This window comes from Electrophorus electricus, chromosome 25 (assembly GCF_041902795.1).
Source record: "Electrophorus electricus isolate QZ-2024a chromosome 25, ASM4190279v1, whole genome shotgun sequence".
Lineage (NCBI taxonomy): Eukaryota > Metazoa > Chordata > Actinopteri > Gymnotiformes > Gymnotidae > Electrophorus > Electrophorus electricus.
In genome coordinates, this window is record NC_137521.1 from 8,363,967 (window position 1) to 8,380,751 (window position 16,785).

General features: G+C 38.6%; 1 protein-coding gene across 4 annotated transcripts; it reads left to right on the top strand.

The window, feature by feature from the left end:
• The first annotated feature begins 881 nt into the window (after window positions 1–881).
• On the top strand, window positions 882–16,612 carry slc13a3 (solute carrier family 13 member 3). 4 transcript variants are annotated; one of them, XM_081707817.1, is made up of 14 exons: window positions 885–1,838; window positions 2,457–2,591; window positions 3,726–3,991; window positions 5,219–5,382; window positions 6,907–6,970; window positions 7,432–7,611; window positions 9,150–9,275; window positions 9,889–9,981; window positions 10,683–10,787; window positions 12,722–12,819; window positions 13,827–13,939; window positions 15,061–15,222; window positions 15,357–15,494; window positions 16,335–16,612. In XM_081707817.1, exons 3-14 carry the CDS (start codon window positions 3,756–3,758, stop codon window positions 16,509–16,511), a joined length of 1,656 nt encoding a protein of 551 aa, XP_081563943.1. In that variant the 5' UTR covers window positions 885–1,838; window positions 2,457–2,591; window positions 3,726–3,755; the 3' UTR covers window positions 16,512–16,612. The 4 variants fall into 4 exon arrangements, with proteins under 4 accessions (XP_026884920.1, XP_081563943.1, XP_081563942.1 ...); XM_081707816.1 differs by lacking the exon at window positions 2,457–2,591 and having other exon boundaries at window positions 15,357–15,498; XM_027029117.3 differs by lacking the exon at window positions 2,457–2,591 and having other exon boundaries at window positions 887–1,838.
• The last annotated feature ends 173 nt before the right edge of the window (window positions 16,613–16,785 follow it).

Below are 16,785 nucleotides of genomic sequence, written 5' to 3' on the forward strand. Positions count from 1 at the left end.
TGTGTCACTTTCCATTCCAAAACCTCCAGTTTGGCTAGATGAACACTAAGCCTAAGGAGAACCAAAGAAGATTCTCAACCTTGTCTTACATTTTGAATAAGACTAAGTCTTACTGCAGCAGCACACACACATAATTTTGGCCAGTAACCTGGAATGCTGAAACCTAAAATGCTACCAGAATGCCGTTTAAAAGAATGAATACACTTAAAGACAGTAGTCATCAAAATGAGCAACCTACTACATGCTAGCTCTTATTTAACTCGGCGCATGTCCTGACATGGCTGTGGCACTTATGTTTGAGATTTATATCTAAGCCTCAACAGAAGAGCTCAGGGTCAATGTCCTCTGTAGTCACTGATAAGAACCAGCCTATATGTATAGCTAGCTTTCAAAGACTTTCATTCAAATGTGGTTATAAGCTAAAATCCTCTTGGGAGGAATGACTGTTCATATTATACTGTGAAGAATAACACAGTAAATGTTCCACATAGGTACTTAAATATCATTTTGAGTATTCAAAATGGAATATTTATGGTTTTAAAGACTACAGTTAAAAGAGATGGATTATACTTTTACAATTAAATTTACATTTACGGCATTTGCATTTACATTTACAGCATTTACCTTTAACTCCATATCATTTGTCTAATAACTAGTTACTTTGGTGAGTTGATAAAGTGTATGGTGGATGTTTGAGTGAACTGGCAGAAAATAGTTAAATAGTTAAATTTATAGTTACATTTTAACAAATGACTAAATTTTATTTTTTTTGCACTTAAATAAAATGTTTTGTTGACAGGCAACTGCCTACTTATATTATGCTTCTGTCACAAGCAAATTTGAGGAATAATTTAATTATATCTGTTTTTGTTTATTTGGTTTATTTTAGTTCAAAGACTTGATTACTTTACCTTTGTGAATATATGAGTTTCACGTTTAAGAGAGTAATGTTACATTCAGTGGTGAAAATTATTCAATATACATTTGATACATTTTCATTCAGTTTCAGCAACCATCCGAATACTATTGAACACACACTGCATACATTCTACTTAAGTGAAAGGTTTACGTCCTTCTCCAAACCCCGGACTAAAACGTAGCCCACTGATCCGTACTCATAACCACAGCTTTTACTCAGTCACAGCATTACATTTAACATATATAACAGACCACATATCGGCACTCGCTGATAAAGGAGTCTCGTTACTTTTGCCAAAGTAAACCTACGAAACACAAAAGAAAAATATTCATGACCATATATTTATTAGTAAACTGTCCGCTTTACAAGACGATCTTTTAGGCATTTGACTAATCATCTCATGCCATTGTTTTCGAGTCTTCTTATCCCTACAAAGTGAATGCGCCAATCGTGAACTTCATTGTTACACTCTATATGGTCAACAATCCAGCAGATTATAAAATAAGAGGATTTACATGATGCACTTATTACATTCCCGTGATATAGTATATTTCTGATATAGATTCTTCTAAGTTCCCTTTGTCGAACTGAAAACTTTCTAGACAAAAGAAGAAAAGCTCTGAAAACAGAACTACGCACGACGAGTTAACGTGTAAACCAATAGTTAATCTTCTCCCGCCGTGCTTAAAAAATCAACAAATAAAAGGCGATAAAGCTTGAGAAGTAGCCTCGATGGTCTGAACTTCACCAACGCACGCTGAATAGAGGGGTCCGCTAAAAAGAAATACAATCCGTACAATACAACTGCGTTATGGAATTGGTAAAGTTCTCCAAAAAACTCTGGTGCGTGCGTAATCAACTTGTTCTGCTCCTTGCGCCTCTGGTACTGCTTCCGCTGCTGTTCGTTCTGCCGGCAAAGGTAGGGTTCACTGTTCGTTATGTAAGCACACGTTGCGATTTTTATAGTGAATCTTCGTTGAAAGACGTAGTTTAACGTCAAGAGAAGACCATGTGTGTGTGTTTGACGACCAGTATGGCCTTACAGTACCATGTAATTTATCATGAACAGACACATATGCAACCTCTGATTCACTGGACAAAATAACAAATTTATAATACCTATTAGCCATTTCTAACGTGGACGTGCCATTCTATTCTTTGGTTTTCAAACTGATATTTAGGATCCTTATTTAGGATATTTAGGATGATGAGTCTTAAAATTTTTCACTGACCCCAATATAATAAATTAATTGAATAATCAGTGTTATGAAGGTAGGTTACTTACGACGTTTGTTTCTCTGAAAGTATTTATAGGTTGTAGAGATCCTTGTAACTATACTAATTAAGGGTCCTAACATGTAGTGCTGGGCCTTCTTGAAATTGTTCAAGTTTTTCTAATTTTTCTATCTTTTTATTGCTGGTTTTAAGGGTCAGAGCATAAAATGCAGCAGTGTAATTTTATTATTACAATTGCTTCTTCTTCTTCTTCTTCTTCTTCTTCTTCTTCTTCTTCTTCTTCTTCTTCTTCTTCTTCTAGTCATCAGTCTTATCAGCCTGAAGGGGGCTTTACAGCACAGCATTAAACGAAATTTGGTACCAAAATATCTACGACTTTATAAAACTCAACAAACATCAAAAACAGGCTGACATGTAAATTGTATGGTCTCCACTGGTCAGTCAATGCCTGCATGGTGTACATGTGCAATGTATACATCTGTTGCTTAGGTACTCTTTGAGTAATTCTCATGAAACTTGACAGGAACATTCAGTTATGGAGCTTGAGGTAGCCTGCTGATTTTGGTGCATTCACCAATAGGAGAGGCACTATAACATATAAAAGGTATTTGAAATCTGAGAAATCAGCCAATCCCATTGTGTGTAAATTGGGGCTAGGTGTATCTGTTATTCATTTCAAATATGGGTCTAGAAACTGGAAAGCTTCCCTAGCAAATTATTGAAAATATGTTGACTTTTAAACATACTATGGCTACCACTTATCAGTCAATCTCCAAGAGCAGGATTTCAATGTATTAGAACTCAGGAATGGGCTGTCAGATTATCAACAAACTCGAATGACATGTACAAAACCCAGATTTCAACCTTGTCAACCAGATTTCATTTCAGACAATTATAACAGGCAATTGAATGACATATACTTTTATATTGAAGTTATATAGTCTTCAGGAACATTCTTTGGAAGAAAGATCCTATGTCTCACACATAGTGTGACACAGACTGGTTTACATTTTAGAAAAGCAGTGCAGAGCAATAATCAATAGTATCACAGATCACCCAAACATGAATTTTTCAGACTGAAATCATGGTTCAGTTTCAGGGGTGTAGTACAAAGCATTAGGGGCAGTGGTAGCTCAGTGGTTAAGGTACATGACCTCTAATCAAAAGGTTGGTTCAAGCCCCACCACTGCCAAGTTGCCAGTGTTGGGCCCCTGAGCCTAATCCTCAATTGCTCAAGTTGTACTCACTCATAATTCTAAGTCGCTTTAGATAAAAGCGTCAGCTAAATGCCATAAATGTAAGCATTACCTGTCCAACCTCCTAGTGGCCCTTTATCTCGGTGTACTGTGAATTTGGATACACAATGGTATGGTTATATAAGAATGAATGAGAGCTATTGACAATTTAAACTAATAATGCATACTTATTTGGAGGGTGCTAAAGAACATGGGGGGGGGATAACACAGGCCTAATGTCCATTCAACCACATCCAACCATTCTTCAGCCACATATCTCTTCATTTACCCAGCTGTTATGCAATACATCTCGATCTCCTCTCCCTTTCTGGCAGGAGGGGAAATGTCTGTATGTGGTACTCCTCATGGCACTGTTCTGGTGTACGGAGGCTCTCCCTCTAGCTGTGACTGCCATGTTGCCCATCTGTCTCTTCCCTACCATGGGCATTCTACCCTCCAAGAAGGTCTGCCCTCAGTACTTCCTGGAGACTAACTTCCTCTTCTTGAGTGGTCTGCTGATGGCCTCAGCAATTGAGGAGTGGGGTCTGCACCGGCGCATTGCTCTCAGGGTGCTCAAGATTGTTGGAGTGAAACCAGCCTGGTGAGAGGTCTAATGTGCATTGCTATGTATTCTGACTGTGTTTTAGCTAAAATGATGTTTTGCTTATATAAGCATATTATGTTCCACAAAGCTACTGAGTGGGGGGTTTAGGAAGTCAGTGTGGTTATTTAAGGAACACTGTGGTAAGAGTTGAGTTGACGTGAAAGAAGCAGAGGCAGGAGGGCTTATTAAGAAATCAAGGAACAAGGTTAGTTAGCATACAGTTATGAAGCTGGAATTTAACTAATCAGGCTGCATTGCACAATGTGTTTCTTTAAGAGAATGACAGGCTTTGGAAATGTTGAATTTGTCCTTTAGAACTGTTAAGAAACCGAATGAACCTTTATGGATTGAAATATTGTTCTAATAAAGTCTGCATAGGGTCATTGATGTTGTTTCTTTTCAGTTTTTTTAATATTTACCAATCTGTTTCCTATGTTTGCCATGTTTTCTGTATTTGCACAAATCAATGTTACAGCAATCTCTATCACAACAAAACACCATAAACCGACCTTCATCATGATGTCTAATCACTTTATATATATTCCAATACCTAAAGTTCTGGCCTTACATTCACCTTAAATGTCTGATTTTAGTTAGAACACATTCCAATTGATTGCCTGAACATTATAAAATTATTAATTGTCAAATAAGCTATTTCAAATAAGTTATTTAATTTTTTAATCAGTTCAGGTATTTTGTGGATTTTCTGTAGGTAGAATGCAAAATATTTTAGTTGACCATGAAATTTCCCTATGCTGGTTATCATACCTATCAAAGGATCTAACTGGAGCATTTATATCAGCCAGCTTTTCAGACAAAGATGCCCAAGTTCCTGAAAAGTACTTTCAATTTCTGAAAGTAACGAGTGTGGACTGAGAATTGATGAACATACTCAATTGTCCTATCTCTGCTGAGATGTCCCTCTGCATTTTGCAGTTGCAGAATGCACAGTGGAAATTCAGTTTACACAGACTTACAAGAAATATTAAGCTTTTTTTTTAATCCTGAGTCTATCATCTAGCAGATAGAAAGGTATAAAGTGCATAAAATCAAAGCTGGAAAATACCAGCTCAATATGCCTAAGAATCTTGGGCCTATCCGAAAGGATTCCAGTCTACTTTACTCTTTCTCAATCTCGGTGTAACTGTTCTCTTGAGTTACGGTATTCCTGTATCATTGTGCTGTTGTGCCATCCCCAAAACTGTCATTTTGTTTGTGCTCCAGGTTGATTATGGGCATGATGATCACTTCCTCCTTCCTCTCTATGTGGCTGAGTAATACTGCAACCACAGCCATGATGCTACCCATCGCTAATGCCATTCTGGAAAGCCTGTTTGGAGACCTGAAGACACTGAAGGACAACTGCAAGGTGAAGGAAGTTCCTGAAAGTAAGTAGATAAAATATTAAGAGTGTACATTTGTGGCCTTTTGTACATGAGTTTGTTTCATGTTTCTTTCTGGCTGTAAGTGAGTAAACACTTTTTTTTTTTTTAAATTGAGCCCTTGTAATGAAAAATCATACTTGTATATTAATTTTTTTTGTCTGCATTGTACAAAATAGAAACAAGATTATAAAGCATTATTGCAAGTTTTATTTTTACATGCCAACATGAATTAAGGTAAGTCTAAATACAGAATGTTTAGCATTTTAATATAATTTTAATATAAAAGGTGTACAAAATCAAAAACTTATATAACTGATTACACAAAAAGGGGAAATGGCTAATATATGGATTTTCATGGCAAGAGCTCAGTTGTTCACCCAAACTGTTATAATGTAATGTAATGTTGTTATTGTGTCTAAGAAGAGCTGGCTTCTCTATATTTCTTCATGATGTTCTATATCCCTGTGTCACACTTCTGTCACACTTATCCAAATGTGTTTTTGAGTTGCATATGTATGCAGTTAGAAGACACATCAGGAAAGCAGACCCCAATTCAACAGCTATTGTCTAGCTCAACACTTTGATGTCTCTTTTGCATGCTGATCCTGTTCTGTATTCTATATGCTTTGAGGCAGTGTGATCTATTAATGCCATCTCATATGAGACTAATGTGAAACTCACAAGACTTTTCTTCCAATTAAATTTCAAGCTCTTTCTTAGGCAAAAATAGATGAGGACATCAAATACTCATGGAGCCAGACATATATCCGTATAACGATTTGTGTGTGGAATAGCTAAACAATCTAGTGAAAAAAATGTTGCCATGCTTTCAGTGACAGCAGCAAGGGTTGCGTAGAAAGTAGTACAAAGATATTGTCCAACTGCAGACAACAGTTCCTTTGGATGGCTATAGTATGAGGAGGGATAATTGGAATTCTGGGAAGGGAAAGGACTCCTAGAACATGGGGTAGAGTTCAGTATAACTCCTGCCGAAGGACCACGGGATACATGTGGAAGTCAAGAAGGAACAGGCAGGAGACTGGGAAGTCGAAAGGTGTGACAGCTTTGTTACTGAGAACAGAGATGGAAAAATGTATGAAATTAATTTATGAGTGAGGCATGGTCAAGAATGTGGTCTTCCTCCAAAATTTCAGCTTTTGCAGAGCAGAATTAGACTGTAAAACCATAATACATAATCCAGTTGGTGAACTTTGAGCGATGACTTTTGTAGACAGTAAGCCTTTAGCATTGTTATGGTTCTGTAACATTTTTACATAGAGTTTTTACGTTTTTACATGTAAGATTAGCTGAGAAATGTCTTATTCATCAGGTAGGCAGAATCCATTAGTGTAACGTAAATCTTGAACTTGTATGGGCTTAGCACACTGCTTAGCACACTGTGCAATTAAAATATTATGTAATGGCTAAGAAAAAAGAAAAGCTGGGCATTACAGCAAACTCAGAGAGAGAGAGATGTGGGTTTGAATTAACATTATCGACATTAACACCCATGTTCTCCCTCTGCAGGTCAGTGTCAGGTAAAGCTGCACATACTGCCATCAGAAAAGCACATCCTGACTGAGGAGGAGAGGTAAAGGCATTAAGGGATACTGCTGCAAAACTGCATGAAATGTCGGTCAGGTCCACTGAAATGGCCTCTCTTAGATAATGGCCTTGACATCATAACATCGTGAATAATGGCCTAAGCAAATCAGGGTGTCATATCAAACTAATTATGTGGTAACCAAAGACTATGAAGGAGGTTTGGGTGCTGCAAATGGATGTGATGTTAGTGTGGATGTACTGGCATAACAACTGCATTATTTCCACTAAACAATATGCCTTGTAGTTGAATTATAACTGTCAATTTTGAGAAAAGTGTGAATTAGATACAATTTTAAGATTTCTGCTATTGACTAGCAGCAGTCTGGTCTTTGATTTTGTGCTTGAAACTGTCATCAGTTTATTATATCTTATTAGCCTCAATGCAAAGTCAAATGCACCCAGATTCTGAATCCTCATGTCCCGGCTGTATCCATGGCAACTGCACAGAGCTGATGGAATGGAAAAAGTGGACGAGAGGAGTCTAGAAGAGATCAGGGGAGATGCAGAATACCAGTTGAAAGTTTGGAAAGGATTCCTCATTTGCATTCCTTATGCTGCAAGCATCGGAGGTACGGCGACACTCACAGGAACAGCACCTAACCTTATCTTCATCGGCCAGCTCAAGAGGTGAGTGGGACCTAGTAGGACAATGCTCTCCAGACCTGCATCATGGCAGGAGAACTATCACACAGGCATTATCACTTAAATTCAATTAAGTGTCCCTGCATAAGTATTCTTCTGAGGAGCAGATAGTAATTTAATTCAAATTGTCTTTCATTTTATGAAACTGTATTAATATAGGTTTACACTCAATCTAGTTTTATGCTCTGACTCTTGTTTTTGGCAGAATGTTGGGTTATGGGTTTTTTTTTTTTGGGACTTTAACCTATTTGTTCAAGCTGAAGATACTTCTATGAGTAGACTATTTGATAAAAGCGTCTGCTAAATGGCATAAATGTAAATAATAAATTTGAGATTTCTATGAAAAAAGATTTTTAGCAGTATTTAACAGTAAAGAAGTAATGCATTCTGGGAGGAAGCAGTGTATCTCTGGAATCCACAGTTCATCAAACAAACAGAGGCATAGTCACGGGCAGCCATCTTTCTGACATACACCGCGTGTTGCTCTAAAATCAAAAGGGTCTTATGACATTGTTTAGTTTGACTAGTCTTAATCATTGTCTCGACAGCTGACTTATAATTGATGTCACCCAAATCTCAAAAAGTGTACCATCGAAAAAGGGCAGTGGACTTTGATTAGCAGAGCTGTGAAGTAAAGATGTGAAATAATTCCCTCAGTAACTCATGAGATAACCTACATTGATTATTAACCTTAATTCCTCTTTGATGACTAATCAAGGGAGTGCTAAAAGTTCAAGAGGTCATCGCAATAACTGCTCAGACCTCAAAGATTATCTTGTGTAAGCATAAGCCCAGTCGGCTCGTTTTGCGTAATTCATAGACTTGAAGTTTTAGGTCATTCTGGTGTGCTAGCCTGAGATGTAGGTTGCCTAGGTTAGTTAAAATTATGTTTAGTATCTGATGCTATCCCCATGGAAATACATATGGCAATGCACCACTCAAAAACACTCAAAGAAAAATTGCTACAACATGCAATTCATATGCATAGCCCCATAGCAAATTTCTATACAAAGCTATTTTAATCTTTTGTGCTCTTCTAATCCATCTAAACCCAATCATTTTGTCTGTCTGACAGACTCTGTGGCTTTAATCTGTGCAAATAGTTCAGGTCGAACTACTGTCCTTACTTAATCCTTACATGTGTAAATACTAACTGCACTTTGCCCGACTTACAAGAGGACCATTGAAAAAAAGGCAAGTATAAACACTCCAGCACTTAGATTGTAACTAAGGCTTGATAGAGGATGGCTGAGGAAGAGTAGGCAGAAAATGAGAGATGCCCAGAGGAAGGATTTTCATTAAATGGCTCAAGAATGCCACCAGTAAAAGCACAGATGTTTTGCTGTTCACAGGTGAAATCTGGAAGAAAAATGTAATTGTAAGCAGATTTAGTTCAGTTTTCAGTTAACCTATAGATTGAGAATATGTTACCTATTGGGGAAAATCATTTTCTTGCAGTATGAGAGATTAGCATGTTGGTCAACAAAAATCTTTCAGTGAACGAAGGTAACTGTGTTTTGCAGTTACTTCCCACAGTGTGACTTGATCAATTTCGGGTCATGGATTGTCTTCGCTTTCCCGCTCATGGTCATCTTCCTTTTCGTTGCATGGATCTGGATTGCGATCCTCTATGGAGGACTGACCTCACGGTACACACATACACACACACACACACACACACATTCACACACATACACATACACACACACACACCCACATTCACACACATACACACGCACACACACACACCCACGCACACACGCACGCACGCACACACACACACACACACATTCACACACATACACATACACACACACACACCCACGCACACACGCACGCATGCACATGCACGCACGCACGCACACACACACACACACACATTCACACACATACACATACACACACACACCCATGCACACACGCACGCACGCACGCATGCACATGCACGCACACACACACACACACATACACACACACACACATTCACACACACACACACACACACACATACACACATACACATACACACACACACACACACACATAATCTGATATGTATGCATGTATGTTTGCCTACATCAACACAGACTGATGCCCACATGTATGTATGCATAAACTGTATGTATGTCCTGTGCATATTAATTTATTCCAGTCTGTGTGCATTGATCTGGGCATGAATGTGTGCATTGGACTGTGTTTGTATGCATGGTTTGTGTGCATACGTATGTGCATGTGGATGTGTGTGTGTGTGTGTTTGTTTAGATTGTGTGTAAGCAAACAAAAGAGCCACGCAGCTGCAGAGGCTAAGGCCAGAGCAATCATTGATGAAGACTACAAAAAGCTTGGGCCCATCAAGTGAGACTTTACACTGGGATTTTAGATTTAATACAAAAATGCACAATTTTTGAGAACACATAAAATGATATCCCTTTATGATATCCCTTCAAAATATACACTGCCCCCCCCCAAAATTAAGGGAACACTTCACACATCACACACACACAAAAAAATCAGATCTCGATGAACAATAGACTCAAGATGAAAGATTATAAATTGTGTACTTCATTGAGAATTAAATGCTGTAACAACAGTCAATGAAAACAAACTCATCAATTGGCTGTTATATATCTGACAGTCAATTAGAATTCCCTCTGAAGTACTAAAGTCAGTCAGCAAACACCTGAGAACTCACCAAAAAGGACTGGTAGCCTATAGTCTTAGCTATGAAGTTGCTCTATCTGATAAAGTGACCACTGAGTGTATTATGCCCTGGGAATGTTTTCTTGTCTTAGCTGTCATGTATCTTCTCATAATTTAGTTCTACTATGGTTTAGGAAATGAGCACAGTCAAGTGTTGGCCTGCATATATGGTCTTTGGTACCTAAGCTTTATGTGTAGACGTTTCTGTGTCAAGACATTTCCATCTCATTACTCCCAACATTGTCTGCTATAAATTCATATTGCTATTATTGTTAACACATACCATCATATCTTTAGTGGATTGGACATCTCTCTGATATTTCTGCAACCTTATATAGCCTCTTCTCTCCTTGTAGTTTTGCAGAGGGATCCATCTCATTCTTCTTTATTATCTTTGCTGTCCTCCTGTTTACCAGAGACCCTAAATTTGTCACAGGGTGGTCCATATTCTTCAACAAAGGGTAAGACACAGAATCTCCAGCTCTGGGGGCTGAGATTATTTCTGCGAGCATGCTTATCTCATAAATGCCCATTCTGAAGCCTCAGATTCAAAATGTCAGAGATTTCACTGCAAACTTTCAAGGTCATAATGCGCAATGAATCCATCAAGGTCACACACAGCACATATGAAAAAACTATTATATTTCTGCATTTCTACATGGTAGTTTAAATCAGGCATCTGGATCTAAAACTTTCTGTAATGCAGTGTTTTCTGTGAAACAAGAAGGAAGTAAATGAACAGTTACAAGCTGCTCTTACCTTTTAAAGGAATCTTCTTTTAGAATGCTCATTTCCCACCTAAACTACTCAAATTCTGAAAAGCAGCATTTAAGTTCATCTTGGTGATTTAGGATGGAGGCTGGGGTAGGACATGCTGTGAGCACACTCACCTGCCAAGCATCAGCTTTCTTTGCTAACTATTGTCATGAATACATTAGCAAGACTGGGAAGAGCTTTGAATCCAGTATCACATTCCTGGAGGCTGGTTCTGTGTTTCTCTGGTTCCTGGGACAGCTATGTTGCATAACTCTCATGGGCCTTTTTTTTTTCACAGTGCTGTTAATTGTTGAGCTTTTGTGGAATATTTGTTAGTAATGGTCGGAGTTAATTCCTGGTTGTGTTATGCAGGCTAACTTTGGTGGCAATGTGTCGATACTGGTGAGTGCTTTATCTCACACTTGATAGTGAGTGTTTTATGTCATAGTATGCCTTGCAGTCTAAAAATAATAGCAGTATTTTCTGTTGTAGTTGTTTTTATTTTTTTTATATATCATAAACTCATTGTTAATAAAAGCTGTCTAACTTGTGTTTTGCTTGCCAGCAACCAGAGTGTTAGAATAAGTTCAACTTATACATAGCAACCTATTCATGGAAACACAGGGAACCTCTGCATCAGGTGATAACGATGGAGAGATCCAAGAATCAGAGAGTGATTCAGAGAGCCATCACCTGTCTTTACTACACATTTTATCCCCATCATTCTAATGCACAGTGACATGAGGTGCAGAGATCCTGGCAAGCATATCTCCTTCCACAGTCTCCAACTGACCTTTCTCTGACTAGAGAGAGAGAGAGAGAGAGAGAGAGAGAGAGAGAGAGAGAGAGAGAGAGAGAGAGAGGCATGACATCCTTAATAGAGCCAAACAACAATTCATCCTCAGTAACATTAGATGCAGCATGAACTTGGTTAAGAATTATGGACTGTAAGGAGACTATTAGCATGTGTTGCCATATCAATAATCACCAAGTACAGCAGGTTCAGTGGTTCACTATTATAGGCTGTACATCTGCAAGATGTTTATTTACGTTTTCAGATACTATAGATGTTCGTACCCTCAATCAGCCAGGACTGACAGACAGTGTCGGTAAACGCTGCTGTCTAACTTGCCACAAAGAAAACCTGTTGTTATTATGCACCATCACCCCGCCCCCTTCTCTCCCTGAGGGGAAGAACACGAGGGAGCGAAGGAGCTTCAACACCCACTCTACGGGGTTCTCAGCTGTACTAACACTGCACCACAGCATGTGTACTAATGAGCATACACAGAAGAAGTGAGTTTTGGACAAAGGCAGAGACATACTTTGAGCTTATCTTGGTCCATTATGAACCACGCAGAGTCTAATGTGGGTTGCTAAATTTGTTACCCTAAATAATGGTTAACAACATTGTCTTCAGACCAGAAAGCAGAAGGCTTCAACAGGGTTTGAGGTTAATGGATAGTTAAACTGAACACAAATCTAGGCTCTGTTAAAGGCTTTTGTAATGCATATGAGAAGTCTGATTTCTGAAGCAAGATTTAAAAGAATATATAAGGACTACATTAAGTCAAAGAAAATGAGGCTATATTTTTTTCCTTGTACTTTTCTCCTCATGTTTTCTGTCTTATGTGTGCAGGTACGTGTCAGATGCTGTCACAGGAGTCTTCATCGTCTCCATCCTTTTCTTCTTCCCCTCCCAGCGTCCCTCGCTGCGGTGGTGGTTCAACCCTCGAGGTCAGAGCACAAGTTCACACCATACTCACATGTACTTGGCACTGATCTCAGAGCAGATGAACTACAGGTTCTCCCATGGATGTAGCAAGCCTGGAATATGGCAGGCATCTTAGATCTCTAAATAGTTACTGCCTTTCATATTCTGATGATTATGTTTAGATTAATTTTACAGAGATTACTTTTAATACACAACATGTAACTTTATTCACTTTATTGTATATGCTTTAAGAAAAAAGAAAAACATTATCAATGTAAATGTAACAAAATCTTTATATATAATAGTGTGTGCTGGTGGGGACCAGAGAACAGTACTGATATTTGATTGGTTTAAGATTCTGACTTCCACCAAACTTCCAAAGACTGCTGCTGCAGAACCTTCACACGCTGTGCTCTGCACCCACTGTAACGTTCCATAGAGCAGTGACGGTCTCACCCAGTGTCTTATGTAGGCTATGTCATTCCTGGATATTCCTGTGTTGGGGCACAATAAATAAGTTGTGGAATGTTAATTATTTAGCTTAGTACATTTTATCTTGAGCTCACGGTGCTACAGTAATTACAGTAATCTCACAAAAAAAAAAATGTACCATGCTTTCTTTTTAGATTTTAGAAATTACTCTCTAGTCTTCCTGTTGCATATGCACAGATATTTAAAGGAACTTCTTTCTTTGAGTTTCTTTAGAGCTTATTCTTAAAACATTAAGGTAAAGCAAAATTTGTGTGTTTATTAGCCTTCTATGTAACAGTGATTATTTTTTTTTAAACTAATGTTTGTTTTGATTAATAGAAGAATAATCTGTCATTGTTTTGAAAAATTTAAATAGGAAATCTATCAGCAGTTGAATTGAATGTTTACTTCGACACCTAAAATGAAATTAAAATCATTGTTTTATTATTTTTGAGTAACCACAATGCCCATAATATGACAGGATAAATATCATTCAGAAATGAGTAAATAAGGTAAAATGTTGAAGAAGCTAAATGTGTAGTCTCACCGTTGTCTGCAGCCTCTACCACCCCATATGTGCCTCTGCTGTCGTGGAAGAGAGCTCAGGAGTGTGTGCCTTGGAACATTGTCCTTCTCCTGGGTGGCGGCTTTGCTATGGCGAAGGGCTGTGAGGTAGACACACATACACTTTATTGGTTTATATTCTGTCATTTTACCTGACACACTGCTGGCAGTGGGCAGAAGGTTTTTTTTTCTTTTTTAGCATCCTTCTGCTCTGCTCCTGCCATGTAAGGTTGCCATGTGATTTGAGGCTAAGTGACAGCTAACAACAAAGTAGCCAGACATTGGAATTCTTCATATTATTTCTTCATATTAATTATATCTTACATATCTTATACTACTACTACTACTACTACTACTACTAATAATAATAATAATAAAGTCCATTGGCTAATAATGGCACTGATTCTAGACTGATATGCTTGTTTTTCCTTCATAATGGGTTGTTAGCTATCTTTAGAGACACAGAGAGGTATATCTCTCTCCCCATGACTAAAGCCTGAGTAGATAAGTAGATTCTCAGCCCAGACCTAAAGATTGAAACTGAGTCATGAGTCATGAACACAGACAGAAAGGGTATTCTATAGGTGGGGGTGCATAGGACAAAGGATCTCTGCCCCATTCTGTAGTTTTCATAATTCTAGCCACCAATAAAATCTTGTGATCAAAGCAGTCATTATGAGCCATGACAGGCAAAGATGTCACATAAATATTATGTTAAAAATAGTATTTTGTATTGATTTAACTCGCAGCCAATGTAGTAATGCGTAATAAAGGTCCTAATAAGGACTCCTCTTAATGCAGCAAAAGCATTGATCCAACCAAGAGGCATGGACTAGTTTCTTTGCATCATGCAATGAGAATATATTTCTTGGCTAGGAATATTGGTTAGCTGGAAGAAGGCAGATCTGGTAACCTGATTGCCTTAATTGCAAGATTAGGTAGAGAGAGACAAAGATTCTTCACAGCTACCCTTGATGCGACTAAAAAGTTATCAGGATCAGGGACATTAGAGAGCTTGCTTCTAGCAGTTTTTGAACAAGTTAATGTACTGTTTTTTTTCCTGAGTCGAGTAAGAGGATACACTTCTGTGTCATCATCAAGGCAATGGAAACTTAAACCATATGTATTCAGTCACTCACTTAAAGTCAATTTCATCGCAGCTTAGTTCAGATCAGCTCCATTCTGCTCATGCTATTTTAGTTCAGCTTGATTCATTTGCCTTGCAACAGGAATCTGGATTGGCTGTGTTGATTGGAAAGCATCTGCAGCCACTAGCTCATGTTCCTCCTGCTGTGGCCTCAATTCTCATCACAGCCTTCATCGCCTGCTTCACCGAGTTCGCCAGTAACACCGCAACCATCATCATCTTCCTCCCAGTCATCGCTGAACTAGTGAGAGGGTGTTCATAAGCAGAGCAGACAGCACACCACTGCCACACAGAAAGCATCAGCATGTTCAGTGAGAGAGGCGTACATGGGTAGTAAGGTTCACATTGCTGGTATGTTCGCTTGTTTGTTCTTCGCAGGCCATGCGTGTCAACGTGAACCCCCTGTACTTCATGATTCCAGCAACGATCGGCTGCTCATATGCTTTCATGCTTCCAGTGTCCACTCCTCCCAATTCCATTGCCTTTGCCTCAGGACACCTCATGGTCAAAGACATGGTAGGTATGCGGAAAAATATCAGGCTGGCAGGAGGTCACCACTGAAATTTTGCTTTATTTATTTGTCTTGTAGCAAATGCATGCAGGGTTAGACTTTTTTTTAAAGCAAAAACTGTTTGCTCTCTATTGCTGTCTATGGTTCCTATCTATAAAACATTACTAAATAGGCTTCCATTAAACCAATAAACACTTTCAGAGATATACAGGATCATGTGAAAAATAATACATGGAGAAGCTGTACACACATTTAATTTCATTGAGTGCACTGTTTCCTTTATCATGTAGTAAATGTATGCACAAATTTAAGTTCTTATATGACATATTTACTAAGTACATTAAGCTCTAAGGCCAAAAGATTTTACAAAATGGAAGTTCTATGCAGAGTAAATGAGGCAGAACAGTAAAACCAACAGAGAAACAAAAATACAAACTAAAAACACTGGTAAATGCTACACTATCAGAGTGACACACAAACACACACACACACACACACACACGCACACGCACGCACACACACACACACACACACACACACACACGCACGCACGCACGCACACACACACACACACACGCACACATATATATATATATGTGTGTTTTGGAACCGATGGAACTGCAGTTTTGGAACTGGCGTTCAATGTACAACCAGTAGTAATTTTGTTTTTAGAGTATTCAGAAAACAATCGAGCCACTCCATAAAAGCCTTAACATGGTGTCACAAGGGGTGGCAAGACTCAAATCACACAGGCACTACCGTTGTCTTCGCTTGCTGTTAACAGACTCAGAGCTGGTCCTTGTGAGGCCATTAATAAACAACTTCTCGTGATGATGTTTTTACAGGTGAAGACTGGGTTTATGATGAACATCCTGGGCATCTTGTGTGCGTCTCTGGCTATAAACACATGGGGATTGCACCTGTTCGCCCTGCACACCTACCCAGATTGGGCTAGGACTCTCAACACTACAGCAACCACAATGACTGTAACTACATTACCAGCATTTAACCTTACTGGATAGAGAAAGCCAAACACACACACACACACACACACACACACACACACACACACACACACACACACACACACACACACACACACACACACACAAACACACACACACACAGTCCTAAATCAGTTTCCTTACAGGTCTGATAAATAGTGGCATCTCACTTTCAGTTTGTTTGTTGGTTTATTTTTGCGGTTTTTTTTTATGTTTTCCTTTTTCATGCTACAAACCTTGAAGACTAAAACCAACTAAAACCAATAGAACAGTGCCCTCTAGTGCCAGTGCC

Bases quoted from the DNA above. Each gene is read 5' to 3' on its own strand.
- slc13a3 (XM_027029117.3), top strand. From the start codon at position 1,731: ATGGAATTGGTAAAGTTCTCCAAAAAACTCTGGTGCGTGCGTAATCAA. The intron at 10,788-12,721 runs GTAAGACACAGA...TTATGTGTGCAG, and splicing joins TCCATATTCTTCAACAAAGG to GTACGTGTCAGATGCTGTCA. The intron at 12,820-13,826 runs GTCAGAGCACAA...CGTTGTCTGCAG, and splicing joins GTGGTGGTTCAACCCTCGAG to CCTCTACCACCCCATATGTG.